The sequence below is a fragment of the Boleophthalmus pectinirostris genome, unplaced genomic scaffold (assembly GCF_026225935.1).
Source record: "Boleophthalmus pectinirostris isolate CB_2022bp ecotype Guang Dong unplaced genomic scaffold, ASM2622593v1 HiC_scaffold_17, whole genome shotgun sequence".
Classification (NCBI taxonomy): domain Eukaryota; kingdom Metazoa; phylum Chordata; class Actinopteri; order Gobiiformes; family Gobiidae; genus Boleophthalmus; species Boleophthalmus pectinirostris.
In genome coordinates, this window is record NW_026571115.1 from 34,693,637 (window position 1) to 34,712,746 (window position 19,110).

The 19,110-nt window shown below is 44.6% G+C and overlaps 2 protein-coding genes across 6 annotated transcripts in view; one reads left to right on the forward strand and one right to left on the reverse strand.

Annotated features, from left to right (window-relative positions):
• The window catches only part of copz2 (COPI coat complex subunit zeta 2), a 44,725-nt gene extending 39,211 nt beyond the window's left edge, over positions 1-5,514 (reverse strand). For 2 of the 5 annotated variants that reach the window (XM_055152617.1, XM_055152616.1), the window contains exons 1-3: positions 5,432-5,514; positions 4,360-4,498; positions 3,986-4,075 (exon numbers count right to left, since the gene is read on the reverse strand). In XM_055152617.1, coding sequence (XP_055008592.1) covers positions 3,986-4,075; positions 4,360-4,428 — 159 coding nt within the window. In that variant the 5' untranslated portion in view covers positions 4,429-4,498; positions 5,432-5,514. Of the gene's footprint in view, positions 1-2,852; positions 3,016-3,985; positions 4,076-4,198; positions 4,328-4,359; positions 4,499-5,431 lie in introns of those variants that run through there. The other 3 variants (XM_055152618.1, XM_055152619.1, XM_055152620.1) reach the window with 3 other exon arrangements.
• A 64-nt stretch (positions 5,515-5,578) lies between these two features.
• On the forward strand, positions 5,579-16,145 carry praf2 (PRA1 domain family, member 2). The gene is made up of 3 exons (XM_020934640.2): positions 5,579-5,758; positions 10,806-11,023; positions 14,898-16,145. The coding sequence occupies exons 1-3, from the start codon at positions 5,580-5,582 to the stop codon at positions 15,035-15,037; spliced, it is 537 nt and encodes a 178-aa protein (XP_020790299.1). The 5' UTR covers position 5,579; the 3' UTR covers positions 15,038-16,145.
• The last annotated feature ends 2,965 nt before the right edge of the window (positions 16,146-19,110 follow it).

Genomic DNA, 19,110 nt, shown 5'->3' on the forward strand with positions numbered 1-19,110 from the left:
ATAAAGAAGTTCAAAAAAAAGTCATTGATACACTAAAGTTTCCCCACACCGGCTCAGTTTGCACTTGCTCGAGTTCTGCAGTCGCCCTGGGGCAGATTGACAAAGACTTGGCAGGAATTTTCTCCTTTCTGCTTCTGCTCCTGCGCCCCTCCCCCCCCCAACCCTCAACCACCAACCGGATCGTCGCTCGGAAAACTCCCATGCTCGCAAAGTAGGTGAAACGTCTTGCCCAAGGACACAACGGAATGAATGAATGAAGCGAAGCGGAGGGGTGTGGAATTCAACACCGCGCTCGGGTACTGCGCCGAATTACGGATCAAATGACGCCAACCTGATGCGAAAATTGGGCAGATTTTGTGAGATTTTCGTGTAATGTTACCAAAATTTCGATATCAACGATTTTGATACAAAGATGACGATAAAAACGCTCCATAATGTGATTTTCAACGTTAAATTTGCACTTTCTTTGTCGTATATTTTCTTTTTTTATATCTCTGTAATCCCTCGGTTTTATTTTTTCCGATAAAGCTCAAGATTGTTCGAAAACCGTTCCCGAAAACTTCATTTCCGTCTTTTTTTCATATCGATACCGGCGAAAAATTAGTATCTAGTTTCGATACTAGTCTCAGTAACAATTCATATCTGATAAGTTTCGATACGACCCAAATCTGAACTGCTTTTTCGATCTGTTTTTATAAAAGTAACGATTAAAATGCTGCTAATTTGACCTTAGAAATGCGGCATTCTTAATTGTCACCAGCAGAGGGCGCCAGACAAAAAATAAATAAAATCAAAGCATTCTCTCTGTAAAATTGTATGGTCGTTATATGTTTTCTGTAAATTATTTCAGATTATAAAAGTGAAATGGAAAAATAAAAAATTTCGATTCTGAGGAGTAGTTTTCGATACTCAATACCGATTTTGATACAAAGATGACAATAAAAACGCTCCAGAATGTGATTTTCCACATAAAATTTCTACTTTCTTTGTCGTATATTTTCTTTTTTTATATGTCTGTAATCCCTCAGTTTCACTTTTTCCGATACAGCTCAAGTTCGTTCTAAAATTCTTCCCGAAAACTTCATTTCCGTCCGTGAATGAGCCTTTTTTTCGTATCGATACCTGCATAAAATAAGGATCTAGTTTCGATATCAGTCTCAGTAACGATTCGTATCTGATAACTTTCGAAACGACCCAAATCTGAATCGTTTTTTCGATCTGTTTGCATAAAAGTAACGATAAAAACGCTGCTAATTTGACTTTAGAAATGTGGCATTCTTAATTGTCACCAGCAGAGGGTGCCAGACAAAAAAAAGCAACGCGTTCTTTTTGTAAAATTGTATGTTTGTTATATGTTTTCTGCAAATTATTTGAGATGACATCGAAAAATGAATCTTATCTTTAAACAAATTTGAAAAAAAAATTGTAAAAAAAAAGTAAAAATATCGAGTATAAATGTGCACTACGTCATTTTTTTGAAGGATTGAACACGACCCGATTGTTTCCGTGGAGATTTTTATTACTTTAACAGGAACGTTCCGCAGTTTTAAAGCGTTAAACGAATCGATCTTGAACGTCAGGTGTTATATCTACCTTGAAAACCGTGCGTTCTTACTGCTTGCATCGTCGCCTCTCCGCCGATCTGACCTGTAACTTCACCTTCTCCGTGGAGATAGACGAGCTTAATACCGTACCGTGGAACATTCGGGGCAAATTACACATTTTACGCTTTAACTCGTTGGATTCTGGATGAAATACTCTGCCCAAGAAACCCCCCCCACCCCTCACACCTCCCTCCCGCCGCTGGGGGCACGATTACTCTTTCTTTCTCCCGTATTTCTAACGCACCGCCTCTGCTCTAAATACTTAAGTACATATTTACTTTGTAACGCTCGCTCCGTGGACAAACACCCTTAAAAACCATTCCTGCGTTTTACTACTTTCGCTACTGCTTTGTCATTCCACCTTTTTTTTTTCTCTTTTTTTTTTTTTTTTTTTTTTTCGTGAAGTCGTAAATCACAGCTGTCAAAATTCGCACGATTACGTTAATATCCGGACGCAAGGCTAAAATAAAACAATGAACAATGATGAGAAGTGGGCAATAACGCGAGCGAGTTGGGAAGAGTTGGAAGGCAGGAGTCGAAAACTGAGCAGACTGCGCGCAATGCAACCGAGCGGGCAGAGAACGGTGGACGTGGCACCTACTCCGCTCTACACGTCAACCACGCTTCCATATGTTGCCCATTGCGAGCGCGTAAAACTTACCCAAGTACCATTTACGCACTGGCACCTGCCCAAATCCTAACGAATGCGTCAGAACTCGCCGTGTCTTTGGTCAAATCGCGGGGTTAGTTTTCCAGATTCGCCTTTTCGGACTGGCTCTTGTGTGCTGTTGCGCGCGGCCGTGCGTGCGTCGTAACAGCTGTGGATCCAACCAGTGCATCGTCAACGAGTTAACTCCTCTGCTCCTAGTGCAAAGTGCTCAGTCGAACGCGTTTTGGGGGTTAAAAAAAGTAGTTCTTTGACATAAGCTACGCGCGTAACAATTTGTGCTCGGGCCTGTGCGTAAAAACACATCGCCAGCACGTCCTCGAACGCGTAAAACTGGCAGCAACATTATTTTTCTGAACTAAATGAGACACGTTCGTCCATCGCCGCTGTCTCCCCGCACCAGCTGCCCACGGAACCAGCTCCGATGTAAAAGTAAGCGGATTAACACCACGCTAACACCAACTCCCGTCAAAACTGCCGAGGCGTGAAGAGCCCCGCGCGGACCCTGACACTGTGAGCAAATAGCGCGTGCGGGATCGTGCGCCGCGGCTGTTCCGAGGCCGGTGCACGGAGGAGCTCACCGGAGACGTGGAGTCCATGGCTGCGGCCGCTCGGTGTGTTGACGTGGACAGCTCTGAGCTGTCACAGCGAGAGCACGGAGCTTTTTTCTCCGCGGAGCCGCTGGGGGCGCGCTGACGTCGACGTGTCCGTGAAGCTACGGGAGGCAGAGCGCGAGGGACTTCCGCACGGGGACTTCAAAATAAAAGCGCTTTCAAAGAGGCAGAGACCAAGGATGTAGTTAAATAAGACAGGCAGAGACAGGTTTCCTCATTCAGACTGTGATCATACTGGACAAATATCATTTACACAAAACAAAATGGACTCAAAATAAACTAAATGGGCACCATTATAATAAAATAATGATAATATAATAATATATACTTATCCTCAGCCACTGCACAGAGGACTAAATGTTGTCATGATACCAAAAATGTAAACTTAATTTTGATACTAAGGAATTGGTTCAGTACAGATTCTGATATGATGTTATGGCCCCAGGCCTTAGATTGTAATTTGTTTTGTGTGTTCTAAATGATTCTGCTGAAACACCTTCAGTCCTGCTGTTGGAGCCCTGGTTTGTGATTAGTGGGGCAAGTCTACGCTCACCTCACCTGCAGCCACCTCCCCCTATTTAAGAAGATTGCCTGCACCTGTTCGTGGCTGCTGACCTTGGTGGCCAGTCTGACATTTTGTGTTTGTGCTCGTGTGTGTAGTTTAGTTCTGTTTTGTGCCTTCATTTATTTGGTTATTCGATTCTGTTTGTGGGCTTATGTGGTTTAATTTGGGGAACTTGTGTTTTAGTTTGTGTGTGTCCCTTAATTTTACCACTCGTTTTGTGGCACAAAACTCAGTTTATTCTGTTGGTCTGTTTCTTAGTTTAGATTATTTTCTGTATATTTTAGTCTTTTGTTAATTTCCATTTTACATCTTGGTTTTATTTTTGTTACTTCCCTGTCCCTAGCAGAGCTGGGTCGTAACATATGACAATGAAAACAAATTTAGACAACAGAATGTGATTTTCAACATTAAATGTCGTGCTCTCTTTTATATTCCCACGTGGCCTTATATCTAAGCCAAAGATGTTCATTTTGTCTTCTTATGTACTTTAACTTCTTGGGTTCTTTTTAAAGACAATACAGTGAAGTGTATTTACCTTGTTGTTGTTGTTGTTTACATCTTGTTTATATCTGTGTAATCTCTCGTGGTCCATGGGCGTAGAGTCTAATTTTATTGCATCTTGAGCCTGTCAGAACAACAGATCGTAAGACATGATATATTTAGTTTATTTTTCTATTTATTGCACTTTTAATCATCATTACATTTTTTGTATTATTTTCAGGAGAAAACTCTAATACTCTTAAATTACCTCATTTATATTGATTAAAGATTTGTGGATCGTCTCCAGAGGAACAATAGTCTTCTTCTTTAGTCTTTACTTATTTATTTATATAGCGCTTTTCACAGACATTTTTTGTCCCCAAAGACACTTTACAGAGCATTATTCAGCATTATTCATTCACTCTATACCTGGTGATGGTAAACTACTGTTGTAGCCACAGCTGCCCTGGGGCAGACTGACAGAAGCGCGGCGGCCATGCCAATCGGCGCCAACGGTCCCTGAGAGACTGTAAATCGTTGTCAATCAATCTCCTCTGTACTGTGTCTCCTGTTCAGTAGAGAATGTGTTCAGTCAAATTTACATAAATGTTCGATCTCTAGCAGAGTGATTCTGAAAACCCACAATGTCAACAAAACGTTCTGCATGTTCTGTTAAAGAAAATAAAGGTTTTACATACACTGAATGTGTCTTTTACAGTGTATCTTATGTTAAATTAACTAAAATAAAGTGTAAAAACAAAACACCCGTTAGTGTTGTTTAACGACATCAGGATTACCCTACAAAGTGTTATCTGTTTACTCTCAAAACATTAATATAACTCTTGATTTTGGGGTTAAACGGGAACTATGGTTCAGTGTCACTTCATTTATCGGAGTGTAACGATATCCAAGTCTCATGATACGATATCGTCACAGTATGAACCTCACGCTACGATATTTATTGAGATATCATGGGAAAGCTCACGATATGTTGGGGAGTCTCACGATTAGAGATGTAACAATTTTCACAAAATACATCTCACGGTACGATATTTGTTGCGATATTTTGCGTTAATATGCTGCTTTTTCCTCTTAAAATACCTCGACAAGACTTAATCCAAAGACTTAAAAGTGTTAGAACTGTTATTTCTTCCTGTAGTCTGCGCTGAAATGGAGCAAAGGATCATGGTCTATGTAGTTCCCTCTGTCTTTTTTTTTTTAGTTGTTACAGCACCGTAACTCTTATATTAAGCAAAGAGACTTGTAATTCGATTTATTATGATGGCCCACGATATTATTGTGAGAACTTTGACGATACACTGACATTTCCAAACATGTTACATTAACTCTAGAACAGAATGGACTCATAGAAACCTCGAGAAAATGTTAAAATTGATTCTGTAAGAGTAAATTTTAACATTCTACGTTTTGAGAGTTTTGGGTCATATTTGTAGCCTAAAATTATTTCTATTCGCTTTTAAACAGAAAAAAAAACACTTACATGAAGACATTATTGTTTATCTTTTTCTCTCACGTGATCGTAGCTTGACTTCCGTGCACGCGCCCCCTCCGCCGCCGTACGCCACGCCCCCCTCCTCTTCTCACGGCGCGGTGCATTGTGGGAAATCGAGTTTTGTGCGTGCGCAAAGATGGCAGGCGTGCGGCCGCCACCCCTGCGGACTCTGGAGGACTTCGTTCTCACCTCGGCTCGGTTCGCGGTTCCCAACGTGCGGGACCCGGACCGCTGGCACAACCGCGTCGTCAACAACCTGCTGTACTACCAGAGCAACTACCTGGCGTGCGCGCTGCTCTGCGTGCTGCTCGCGGGGTGAGTGTGCGGACGTGGGCACATCCTCTGGCTCTTCTCTTCACTGAGGAGAAAGGATGGAAGGACCGAGCAGGAAAAGTTAGACCAGGACAAGTTTGACAGTTTGGTTTAGAGCGCGGACCAAAGGATTAATCCATTAGTGTAACGTGTAACAATCCGAGTATCGTTCGTTTTTCAAAATAAAACCAAAAATAAGAAAATGAAAAAACAGTCCTGGTTTATTCCTGGTTTAGACCAGGTTTAGACCTGGTTCAGTCCTGGTTTAGTTTAGTCCTGGTTTAGACCAGGTTTAGTCCTGGTTTAGTCCTGGTTTAGACCTGGTTCAGTCTTTTTTTAGTCCTGGTTTAGATCTGGTTTAGACCTGGTTCAGTCCTGGTTTAGTCCTGGTTTAGATCTGGTTTAGATCTGGTTTAGTTCTGGTTTAGTCCTGGTTTAGATCTGGTTTAGATCTGGTTTAGTCCTGGTTTAGATCTGGTTTAGTCCTGGTTTAGATCTGGTTTAGACCTGGTTTAGTCCTGGTTTAGTCCTGGTTTAGATCTGGTTTAGATCTGGTTTAGTCCTGGTTTAGATCTGGTTTAGATCTGGTTTAGTTCTGGTTTAGTCCTGGTTTAGATCTGGTTTAGATCTGGTTTAGTCCTGGTTTAGATCTGGTTTAGTCCTGGTTTAGTCCTGGTTTAGATCTGGTTTAGATCTGGTTTAGATCTGGTTTAGTTCTGGTTTAGTCCTGGTTTAGATCTGGTTTAGATCTGGTTTAGTTCTGGTTTAGTCCTGGTTTAGATCTGGTTTATCTGGTTTAGTCCTGGTTTTATCTGTTTAGTCTTTAGATCTGGTTTAGATCTGGTTTAGATCTGGTTTAGATCTGGTTTAGTCTGGTTTAGACCTGGTTCAGTCTTTTTTGAGTCCTGGTTTAGATCTGGTTTAGTTCTGGTTTAGTCCTGGTTTAGATCTGGTTTAGTCCTGGTTTAGTCCTGGTTTAGTTCTGGTTTAGTCCTGGTTTAGATCCTGGTTTAGATCTGGTTTAGTTCTGGTTTAGTCCTGGTTTAGATCTGGTTTAGATCTGGTTTAGTCCTGGTTTAGTTCTGGTTTAGTCCTGGTTTAGATCTGGTTTAGATCTGGTTTAGATCTGGTTTAGTCCTGGTTTAGACCTGGTTTAGTCCTGGTTTAGATCTGGTTTAGTTCTGGTTTAGTCCTGGTTTAGTCCTGGTTTAGTCCCTGGTTTAGTCCTGGTTTAGTCCTGGTTGTTGTGATCTCAGCCAACACTGGGCACTACAGTTTTCTAACAGGGAGATGAGGACTTCTTTGTTTTTTTAAGTTGATTTAGATCAGGATTGTCCAAACTTTTTTCATCAAGGGCCACATCTCTAAACACAGACGAAGCCGAGGGCCGATCGAGGGCTGAAGACTGGAGCTCAGTACAGGGAAATAATTGAAATATGTGCATGTTTAACACGTTAGAATGAGCCCTCAGTCTTTATTCATGCTAAGATCCTTAAAACCACAAAATAAATATTAAATATGAGCTTTATCAAGGTAGATTTTCAAAAAACCTGCAGTAAAAAAATATTTGTTAAATGATGCAAGTTCACTATTCCAGTGTTAAGTTCCTGAGTGATCGTGCTAATAGGAGACGATCGGGGTAGAATTGGACCCTCCTCTTGTGTGTCTCTGGAGAGGCAAACCCAGTATTGTTCTGCTGACCTCCTTTGGTCTTGTCTTGCTCCAGAACCAGGATCTGTTACACTGGAATGTGAAAAGACAAAAGACCTGGGAAATCTCACATGGGACACGTCTCCTCGGTGTCAAACATCCACTGGGAAACTCACGGTCCTACACAGGCCTGGAGTTACAACGTGATATTATATGATTGTAATAAAACCATGATAATACAGATTCTGTTCAGAGCAGCCAGAACCTGAAGTATCACAGTGATGTTATGAGGAGTTAACCTGATTCATCAGACGGTTTCACTTTGTGGAAACCGTGTGACCTCGCAGTGTTAGGATTCGTTTGCTCAATGGTAGGTGGGTACTTTTTATCATCTAACCAATTATTATTGTTATTTGGTCATGACGTATGTACTGCGCCGCTAATGGGGCTAACTGGTATATTAAACGTTTCCCAAATCCCGTAGGAAGAAGGACAATAACGTCTTTCCCCTTGATAAAATCACCAAACATTCTCTTTGTTCTGGCTTTAAATCCTCAATCTCGGAATCAACACAATGCATCAATTTCATATAGCGCTTTTTTGGACACTCAAAGATGCTTTACAAACCATTTTTCATTCACTCCAGACACAGTGGAGCTAAACTACTACTGTAGCCACAGCTGCCCTGGGGCAGACTAATGGAGGCTGCTTCTGAGATCTGATGGGATCAGGCTTTGACAAGCCGGTATGGCCATGAATATTTAAACTTAATATTTATTGAAAAATTTCAACAAAATCTGCATGTTTTCTCTCCTTTCGAGATCTGTAATGTTAAACCTTTTCATATTAAAATAAATGTTTAATAATAGTTTTGCTTAAACATTGAATCCAGAACAAGAATAATATAAAATAATAACTACATTTTAGTAAATAATGTGTCTATAGTCGATCTGTAGTCACTGGGCAGCTCTGATACATATTTGATATAATGTCGTGGACCAAATATAATTATATCGTGGGCCAAATTTGGCCCCTGGGCCTGAGTTTGACATGTCTGGTCTATTGTATTCTGATTCCTGATCTAGTCGCTGGAGAGAAATGAAGTTGAGAGGAGGCACTAGGTGGCACCAGTCTGGCCAATGAGGTGTAAGACTGAGGTGGGAAAAAAAAAAGAAATTGTTAAATGAAAATCAACTTTAACCCAAAGTCTGTTTTTTCTTTTCTGTCACACAATAATGCAGTGTAGGTTTGTTTTGATAATTTGCTGTTTTAACATCAAAAATGTTTTAAAAAGGCCAAATCACAGGGACACAAAGGTGCGTCTGTGTTGAGTTCGACGAAGTGTAGACTGTTTATCTTTTTGTGTCACCTTTAACCTCTAAAGAAAACATGAACTCACACTGGTTACGTTTGAGCTGTGCTGACTTGTCTTACCCATAACAATGACGACGTTAGTTTACAGTAAAACAGCACAAGTTCTGTTTAATTTGGCACCAAAAAAAACCCTCCCCCCTCTCCACAAACACACCTGTGGGGCGCAGGAGCCGTGCACTCTCTCGTACTTGTGTCACTGTTGCCAGCAGAGGGCACAAATACTCAGTTTAAATGTGGTTAAATACAAAAGCTGCTGGAAGTTGATGAGTTTAAAAACACGAAGGAGGTTGGTTTCTCGCCAAATGACCTCATGCTGTGGGTTGTTTTAAAATTTAAAGCTGCCGTCTGTAAGTTTTTTTTAGATTTTTTTTGTGTTACCAGTAGATATCAGATGAGAAACCTGTTCCCCTCACCTGTCCACCTCCTCACCTGTCACCTGACCCCTCCCCCCTCACCTGGTTCTCTCCTGTCACCTGGTCCCTCCCCTCACCTGGTCCCTCCTCTCTTACCTGACTGCCTCACCTGACCCCACTCCCCTCAATTGACCCCTTCCCCCTGACCTATCACCTGGCCCCTCCCCCTGTCACCTGACCCCTCACCTGACCCCTCCCCCTCACCTGGCCTTTGTTCAGACTCACCTGTCACCTGACCCCACTCCCCTCATCTGACCCCTTCCCCCTCATCTGTCACCTGACCCCTCCCAGCTCACCTGTCACCTGGCCCCTCCCAGCTCACCTGTCACCTGACCCCTCTCGGCTCACCTGTCACCTTGCCCCACACTCCTCATCTGACCCCTTCCCCCTCACCTGTCACCTAACCCCTCCCTGCTCACCTGTCACCTGGCCCCTCCTTTCATCTGCCCCGCTCACCTGTCACCTGGTCCCTCCCCCTGTCCCCTCACCTGTCACCTGGCCTCTCCCCCCTCACCTGTCACCTGGCCCCTCCCCCATCTTCTGTCACCTAGCTCCTCACCTGTCACCTGACTCTTTCCCCCTCACCTGTCACCTGGCCCCTCCGCCCTCACCTGCTCCCTCCCCCTCACCTGTCACCTGGCCCTCCGCCCTCACCTGGCCCCTCCGCCCTCACCTGGTCCCTCCCCCTCACCTGTCACCTGGCCCCTCCCCCTCACCTGTCACTTAACCCTTTCCCCCTCACCTGTTACCTGAACCGTCCCCCCCTCACCTGTCACCTAACCTCTCCTGTGACCTGGACCCTCCCCTGTCACCTAACCCCTCCCCCCTCACCTGGCCCTCCCCCCTCACCGGTCACACCTGACCCTTCCCCCCTCACCTAACCCCTCCCCCTCACCTGTCACTTAACCCCCTCCCCCCTCATCTGGTCCCTCTCCCCTCACCTGTCACTTGACTCCTCCCACCTTCACCTGTCACCTGCGCCCCCCCCCCTTCACCTGGCCCCTCCCACCTCATCTGTCACCTGACCCCTCCCCCTCACCTATCACCTGGTCACTTCTCTCACCTGTCCCCTCCTCTCTCACCTGTTACCTCCCCTCATCTGGTCCCTCCCCCCCTCCCGTCACCTAACCCCTCCCCTCTCACCCGTCACTTAACCCCCTTCACCTGGCCCCTCCCTCTCACCTGTCACCTGGCCCCTTCTCTCACCTGTCCCCTCCCCCCTCACCTGGTCCCTCACCTGTCACCTAACCCCTCCCCCCCTCACCTGTCACTTAACCCCCTCACCTGGTCCCTCCCCCCTCACCTGTCACCTCACTCCTCCCACCCTCACCTATCACCTGCGCCCTACCCCTTCAACTGACCCCTCACCTGTCACCTAACCCCTCCCCCCTCGCCTATCAGCTGCGCCCCTTCTCTCACCTGTCACATGACCCCTCACTTGACCCCTCCCCTCACCTGGCCTTTGTTCAGACTCACTTGTCACCTGGCCCCTCCCCCTCACCTGTGACCTGTCCTTTGTTCAGACTCACCTGTGTAATACATGAGAATACACATGCTGTATATAAAACTCTGTACGTACTTTGCTCTGACGCAGTACTTCTGTGTCGTCGTAGGTACCTGCGTCCGCTGCAGATGTGCGTCGGGGCCGTGGTGGTCGTCCTGTCCTTCCTGGGCTTCGTCTGGGCCGCGGAGAACCAGGCCCCCGTGCGGCGTTTTCGTAGAAACCACCCGGCGGTCTGCGTGTTTGGGATCCTGTCGCTGTGCTGCCTCCTGCTGGCCGTGGTGGGGAGCGTGGCCGTGTTTCTGTTTGGGATCGCGGCGCCCGTTTTCCGTAAGAAGAACACATTTTTATAAACCTGTACGCCGACGAAAAGATGTCAGCACCTGGAATTAAATGCAGTCGTCCCCTCGCTACGTCGCGCTTCACCGTCGCGGTCTCGCTGTTTCGCCGATTTTCTTTTTGGTGCAGTTTTGCGACGACGGGAACGGGGGAATAGTTACTGAAACAGGCGAGTTTTAACGTTCTGGAATTTTATGGGTGGGTAGTGATTATACACAAGCAGGTCAGGACTAAAACAGAACTAAACCAGGTCTAAATTAGGACTAAACCAGGACTAAACCAGGTCTAAATTAGGACTAAACCAGACTAAACCAGGACTAAACCAGGACTAAACCAGGTCTAAATTAGGACTAAACCAGAACTAAACCAGGTCTAAATTAGGACTAAACCAGAACTTAACCAGGACTAAACCAGGACTAAACCAGGACTAAACCAGGTCTAACCAGGACTAAACCAGGACTAAACCAGGTCTAAATTAGGACTAAACCAGAACTTAACCAGGACTAAACCAGGACTAAACCAGGTCTAAACCAGGACTGAACCAGAACTAAACCAGGACTAAACCAGGACTAAACCAGGTCTAAACCAGGACTAAACCAGGTCTAAACCAGGACTAAACCAGAACTTAACCAGGACTAAACCAGGTCTAAACCAGGACTGAACCAGAACTAAACCAGAACTAAACCAGGTCTAAACCAGGTCTAAACCAGGTCTAAACCAGGTCTAAACCAGGACTAAACCAGAACTAATCCAGGTCTAAACCAGGTTTAAACCAGGTCTAAACCAGGACTAAACCAGGTCTAAACCAGGTCTAAACCAGTAAACCAGAACTGAACCAGAACTAAACCAGGACTGAACCAGGACTAAACCAGAACTAAACCAGAACTGAACCAGGACTAAACCAGGACTAAGCCAGGTATAAATCAACCAGGTCTAAACCAGGACTACACCAGAACTAAACCAGGACTGAACCAGGAGTGAACCAGAACTAAACCAGAACTAAACCAGAACTAATCCAGGTCTAAACCAGGTATAAATCAACCAGGTCTAAACCAGGACTAAACCAGGACTACACCAGGACTAAACCAGGACCAAACCAGGACTAATCTTGGACTAGAACTTGGAAGTCAATGTCTGGGACGGACGCGATCGGGTGTCAGCTGCGTTTCGCCCCGTGGATCGTGGAGTTCTGTGTCGGTCCTTTCGCCCGCGGTCACCTGACGGTCTACACGATCTTCGGCGTTTCATCACTGCTGATATCGCCGTGATTTTAGCGAATTTGTATGAAGAAAAACAAAAAACCCACCACTTCAATCCAGGTTCAAAAGCATTGTGACGCGCGTTACTGACATTTGTACCGAGTAAAATATAATATTTTGGTAACACTTTATAATAACTACACCTTATTTAGCCTTAATAAAGCATGAACAAAGGCTTAATTAATAATGAACAAAGACTTAATTAATAATGATTCACGCTTAGTAACTACTTAATTACTACCTTAATTAGCACTTGCACTTAATTTGCCTGTGCTGTAAATAGTTACTCATAATTATTTCATACTTAATTACTCATGAACTAACCATTTGAGCATTTATTAATCATTAGTAAACTATGAGATAATGATTTACTAATAATGCAATGCAATGATAATTCAGGCAGCTGTTATCTGTTAGTTAAGTCTTTTTGAGAGCTTTTGAAGACGAATTATCCTTTATTAAAGGTTGTATGGAGGATTTTTTTTTTAGTTTCAAATTGTCAGTAAAAGTTTAAAACACCATTACAGAGACGCAGCAGCCTTGTAATTATGTTGACCAAAAAAATAATAATAATGAAAATCCATCAACTGTGGACGTGTTGAGGCCAGATAAACATCAGCCAATAGAAAACAAGGCTCCCTCTTTATCTATTGGCTGTTAGGTTGTCAATCAAACTCCCTGTGCTTCTAGTCTAACTGACTCGGGGATTACGTGGTTTATGCAGCGGTTCTTGGAGGCTTTTTTAAACTGTAGCTTCCTCACAGTTCGCACAAAGTTTGTTGCGACGGCGGGCGAGAATCCACGACCAGTTCGCCGTGAAAGAAAGTCAGTTTTTGAGGTCGCTGAAAGAAGAAGAGGAGAAGAAAAGGAGCGAAGCCAAACGGAGGCGATTCTTGGAGATTTCTTCCAGCGATGCCACGACTGAAGCAGACGAAGGGTCTAAAAACTGACGCGTCGGTCGCTAAATTACTTCCAGACAGGTCACTTCAACAGTAATTCTGAACGTGCACTGGATGTAAACAAGCGTGATTTCTAGAGTTAAGAGGCGGGAGGAGACGTTTCTACGGTGGTGTCACATGCATGCACAACATTTGGAAAATTATTTCTCTTACCTTAAAAAATCCTCTATACAACCTTTAAGCATTTACTAAGCGTGAATCATTATTAATTAAATCTTTGTTCATTATTAATTAAGTCTTTGTTCATGCTTTATTAAAGGTTGTATAGAGGATTTTCCAAGGAACGAGAAATCCAGCGACTGTTTGTACTTTTTCAAATGTTGCGCATGCGTGAAACCACCCCCCCCTCCCCTACAGCTCCTACGTAGAAACACCTCCTCCCGCCTCCTCACTTACGCCAGAAACAGGTTTGTTTACAGCCGGTGCTGCACATGACTTGTAAACAACTAACTACAGTGTTGGTTAGGCAAGACGGAGAAGTGAGGAGCGGGGGAGGGGTGCGGACATTTCGTTCGCGGAAGAAGTGAGGAGCAGGGAGAAGAAGTGAGGAGAGGGAGAGAGAGAGACGAGAGGAGAGAGGGAGGGGAGAGCGGTGCGCGGAGATTCCGTGCCCGGAGAAGTGAGGAGCAGGGGGAAGAGCAGAACGGGCAGCGGGGGAGAGGAGCAGGAAAGGGGTGCAGAGAAGGTTGCGCGGAGATTCAGTGCGAATGAACTAAGCTACAACACGCAGCAGCAAGCGGACTCTTTCTTTGCCTTGAAAATGACGTTTTCAGACATAGGATATCACATTCGTGTCCTGAAAAACGTTGTCTAGCTCTTGGAAATAAAGTAACGTTTTCATAATAAGCAGAGAAGTTTCCTGTCCAGGAGTAATTTGTGGACCAGTGGTTCAGTCTTTAGACCCTTCGTCTGCTTCAGTCGCGCCATCGCTGGAATGAATCTACAAGAATCACCTTAGTTTGGCTTCGCTGCTTTTCCCCTTGTCTTCTTCTTTCAGCGACCTCAAAAACGGACTTTCTTTTGCGGCGAACTGCTGCTGGATTCTTGTCGCCATTGCAACAAACTTTGTGCGAACTGCGAGGAAGATATAGGTCAAAAAAAGCCGCTAAGAACTGTTGCGTTGGTGGAGTAAACAGCGTCTGTGCGTCTTGCGTCTGTGGACTGTGTGACAGTCGTACGTAAACCACGTACCGGCGGCGCAGGCAAGTCAGTTACGCTAGAAACGTAGGGAGTTTGATTGACAGCCTGTCAGCTCACAGATAACGAGGCAATGTCGTTATCTATTGGCAAATGTTTATCTGGCCCCACCACGTCCAGAGTTGATGAATTTTTATTCTCTTTTTTTTTGGTCATCATAATTACAAGGCGACTGCATCTCTATAATCTATCACTGACAATTTGGAACAAAAAAAATCCTCCATACAACCTTTAAGGCTAAGTAAGGTGTAGTTATTATAAAGTGTTACCAATATTTTTTTTTCCCTGTAATGCCACATTACTGCGTTACAGCAAAAAGCAACACATTACAGTATTTCGTTACTTTTACAACGCGTTACTCCCGACTCTGGTGCTTCATGATAAAGCGTCTGTATACAGTAAACTAATTTTCGAACGTTAAATGTAGATCTTGTGCGTTGTCCTCCTCAGTGACCCTGGTGCACGCCTCGGTTCGTCTCAGGAGCCTGAAGAACAAGCTGGAGAACAAGCTGGAGAGCATCGGTCTGAAGAGGACTCCCATGGGCCTGCTGCTGGAGGCTCTGGGCCAGGAGCAGGAGGCTGGATCCTAGACCAGGTCCGGGTCAGGGTGGGCCAGATCCTCCTAGAACCAACCAACCAACCATCGAGTAAACAAGTAAACACTGTCTGGTCAAAACGTCCGTCACACAGAGGTTTAACAAGCACACAGGGCGCTCGCTGGTGCAACGTTTCCAGAAGGTCTCAGCTGATACTTTTTTGGCCCACAGCTTTGACCCAGCACAAGTAGAACTGCAATTAATTAACCAGAATAATTGTGATGACTAAAGTAATCGCAGACTATTTGAATAATAATCATTACTCTATTATCTGGACCATAAACAAACTTTAACTCTGCCCTTTGCTATGAAAACGGTTTTATTACAGCCGTTATGAAACCAAAATGAAGAATACCGTATTTTCTGCACTATAGGGCGCACTGTCATATAAACCGCACTGGACGATAAGGCGCATTAAACGAAAAACACAACAGTTGGATAAGTCAGTCGAACTTTATTTAACAACGGTCACAATAACTCAACTTTGTTCAATTGTAACGTGTAATAAAAATACTGTCTGAAGTTCACACCAAAGCGTCAAAAAACACCTTGACGCCTCTATTTGGACGCCTTTACATTTGAGTTTAGACCCCGACGCCCGTCTTTGACGCCGTGGACGAACTGGAGAAAAATACTTGACGCGCGTCCGTTGCCCTGGAAACAAGAGCCCGGTCCTGGTCTTTTCCCGAAACAATGTCAGACCAGACTGAGAGACTTTAGTGTTTTTATGACATAAAACATCAAGCGGAGGAAATCGACGACTGGGGCGTGTTTATATTTATACTCCACTAATGACTCTGGATCAATCCTGGTTTAGTCCTGGTCTAGTCCTGCTCTAATACCGGTCTATTCCCGGTCTAGTCCTTGTTTAGCCCCGGTCTAGTCTTGGTCTAATCCTTGTTTAGTCCCGGTGTAGTCCCGGTCTAGTCCCGGTCTAATACCGGTCTAGTCCGGGTCTAATACCGGTCTAGTCCTGGTCTAGTCCCGGTCTAGTCCTGGTCTAATACCGGTCTGGTCCCAGTCTAATCACGGTCTAGTCCCGGTCTATTCCCGGTCTAGTCCTTGTTTAGCCCCGGTCTAGTCTTGGTCTAATCCTTGTTTAGTCCCGTAGTCCCGGTCTAGTCCCGGTCTAATACCGGTCTAGTCCCGGTCTAGTCCCGGTCTAATACCGGTCTAGTCCTGGTCTAGACCCAGTCTAATACCGGTCTAGTCCCGGTCTAATACCGGTCTAGTCCTGGTCTAGTCCCGGTCTAATACCGGTCTAGTCCTGGTCTAGTCCCGGTCTAATACCGGTCTAGTCCTGGTCTAATACCGGTCTGGTCCCAGTCTATTCCCGGTCTAGTCCTTGTTTAGCCCTGGTCTAGTCTCGGTCTAGTCCTTTTTTAGTCCTGGTCTAGTCTCGGTCTAGTCCTTGTTTAGTCCTGGTCTAGTCCTGGTCTACTCCGGGTCTAGTCCTGGTGTAGTCCTGGTCCAGTCCTGGTTTAGTCCTCGCGATCGGCTCGGTGATTGTGGTGTATATATTCATGCTCCCCTCATGTTTGTGGTTCTCGTTCTGGTTCTGGGGTTTTTCTTCCTGATAATCACGTCGCTGCGTCTCTGGATACTCGTCCCTGATTGGTTGACGCGGCGCATCTGACACGCAAAAAGTTCAACATTTTCAACTTCTTGACGCTGACGCCTTGGACGCGCGTCTAGACCATCAACGCCAAAACACTCAAGACGCGCCTGCGTCGACGCCAGATTCGCGCCGCGCTGAAACTGCCGCAAAACGCAGGACGCTCTAGTGGCGCGTCCACATCGACTTTACATAGAAACTGGACACTTTGACGCCTTTGGTGTGAACGGCCCTTGAGACGCTAAATTGTCAGCGTATTCACAATAACTCAGTTGTTCAGTTAAAACTAAAAATATCACATTACACTCACTTTTTCAGTTCATTCCTCGTCCACGCGGAATAATAAATGTGACTACAAGTGTTTTTCACTGCACAGTCACTGTCGGCTCCGTGTGTGTTTACGAGCGCCGCAAGTGGTGCGGCTTTGTAGTTTACTAAAGTCGTACTAAGACACCCGAGTAAATTCATAAATAAGGCGCTCTGGATTATAAGGCGCAGTCATTTTTGGATGAAATTAAAGGCTTTGAAGTGCGCCCTATAGTGCAGAAAATACAGTACATATTTTGAAAGAAAACTCTATATGGTATATTTTAGCTTTAACTGATAAAATTAGATTAAAAAAATCATGAATTGTCAATTAATCCAAGAAGAATGACTAAGGTAAACGTTAGTTGCAGCAATTAATACAAGTCTGAGATTTTTCTGCTTATCTGAGTTGTGGTTTGTCATTAAAGTTAGAAAATGTGTCTTGTGTCTCCAGCTGAGAACCACTGTTGATCCTGTAACTTGTAACTTTAAAATCTCGGAGGAACATTTATTGCAACTTTGACTGAGCTATAATTTCCAGACAAACTCGGGACATGAAGATTTCTCATTAGTCCACAAGGAGGCGCTGACTTTATCGGGCCAAAACGATCCAAAAAGTCAAATTAAAGGGGACGTGCTGCGCTAAAAGTACCTCAAAAACACACCTGAAGAAGTTTTTTTTAATTCACACATGTTTATCTGCCAACGTAAGCAATCAGAAAGTGCTCCTCTGTGTTTTTAAAGTCCGCACGGGTCACGAAGTCTTCTGTTTTTTTGTTGTTTTTTTTTTCTTTATACACAACGATGCAAAGGCCAAAATCAGAGCACGATACGTCTCCTTTAACTTCTACGCATTTGCACTATCGCCGTATTTTTGAGACAATGTACAAAAACCGAGAGAGCGAAAAGAATTGTTTTGTAAAAGTAAAAATGAACAAAAAACACAATTTATTTTATTCTATTTTGAAAAACCAACATGTATTTGTCGTCTTTATGTCCGTTATTTCATGTGTATGTTTGAAGAAATTTGTTTTGTTTTTGCTCCAAACGAAGGAAGGTTTTTTTTTTTTTTGAGATTTCGTTTTTTATTTAACCACTGCTGCCTACGGACTTTTTATTTTGTTGTGCTAAAAAAAAGTCGCTCGAGTGTCCTGGTTATTTTAGAGTCCGTGAAAACGCCGTATCCTGATTTTAGTCTTCTGGATATTTCAGGATCCCGGTGATGAGAAACCAGGATCCTATCACTGTTTTTTTTTTTTCTGAGAGTGTCCAGAATCTGTGTATCATTCGTTCATTTGTTTTTTAAAATAAAACCAAAATGAAGAATGAAGAAAATGAAGAAAACAGCAATTTTCTTCATTATTTGTCTCCAAAACTAAAATGAAAAAACAGATAACAATTTGGGGTTTTTTTTTTGTTGATTTTGTGTTTAAATTAGAAAAATTTGAAAAAAAAAAGCGGATAACCAGGACTAAACCGTTTTTAGTCCTGGTTATCCGGTCTCAGTCCTGATCTGGTCCCTGGTCTCAGTCCTGGTCTGGTCCTGGTCTCAGTCCTGGTCCTGTTCCGGGTCTCAGTTCCAGTCTGGTCCTGGTCTGATCCCGGCCTCAGTTCTGGTCTCAGTCCCAGTCTGGTCCCGGTCTCAGTCCTGGTCCTGTTCCCAGTCTCAGTCCTGATCTCAGTCCTGGTCCTGTTCCAGGTCTCAGTCCTGGTCTCAGTCCTGGTCTCAGTCCTGGTCTCGTCCTGGTCTCAGTCCTGGTCTCAGTCCTGGTCCTGGTCTCAGTCCTGGTCCTGGTCTCAGTCCTGGTCCTGGTCTCAGTCCTGGTCTCAGTCCTGGTCTCAGTCCTGGTCTCAGTCCTGGTCTCAGTCTCAGTCTGGTCTCAGTCCTGGTCTCAGTCCTGGTCCTGTCTCAGTCCTGTCTCAGTCCTGGTCCTGTCTCAGGTCTCAGTCCTGGTCTCAGGTCTCAGTCTGGTCTCAGTCCTGGTCTCTCAGTCCTGGTCTCAGTCCTGGTCTCAGTCCTGGTCCTGTCCGGTCTCAGTCTCAGTCTCAGTCCTGATCTCAGTCCCGGTCTCAGTCCTGGTCTCAGTCCTGGTCTGAGTCCTGGTCTCAGTTCTGGTCTCAGTCCTGATCTGGTAAAAAATCTGAA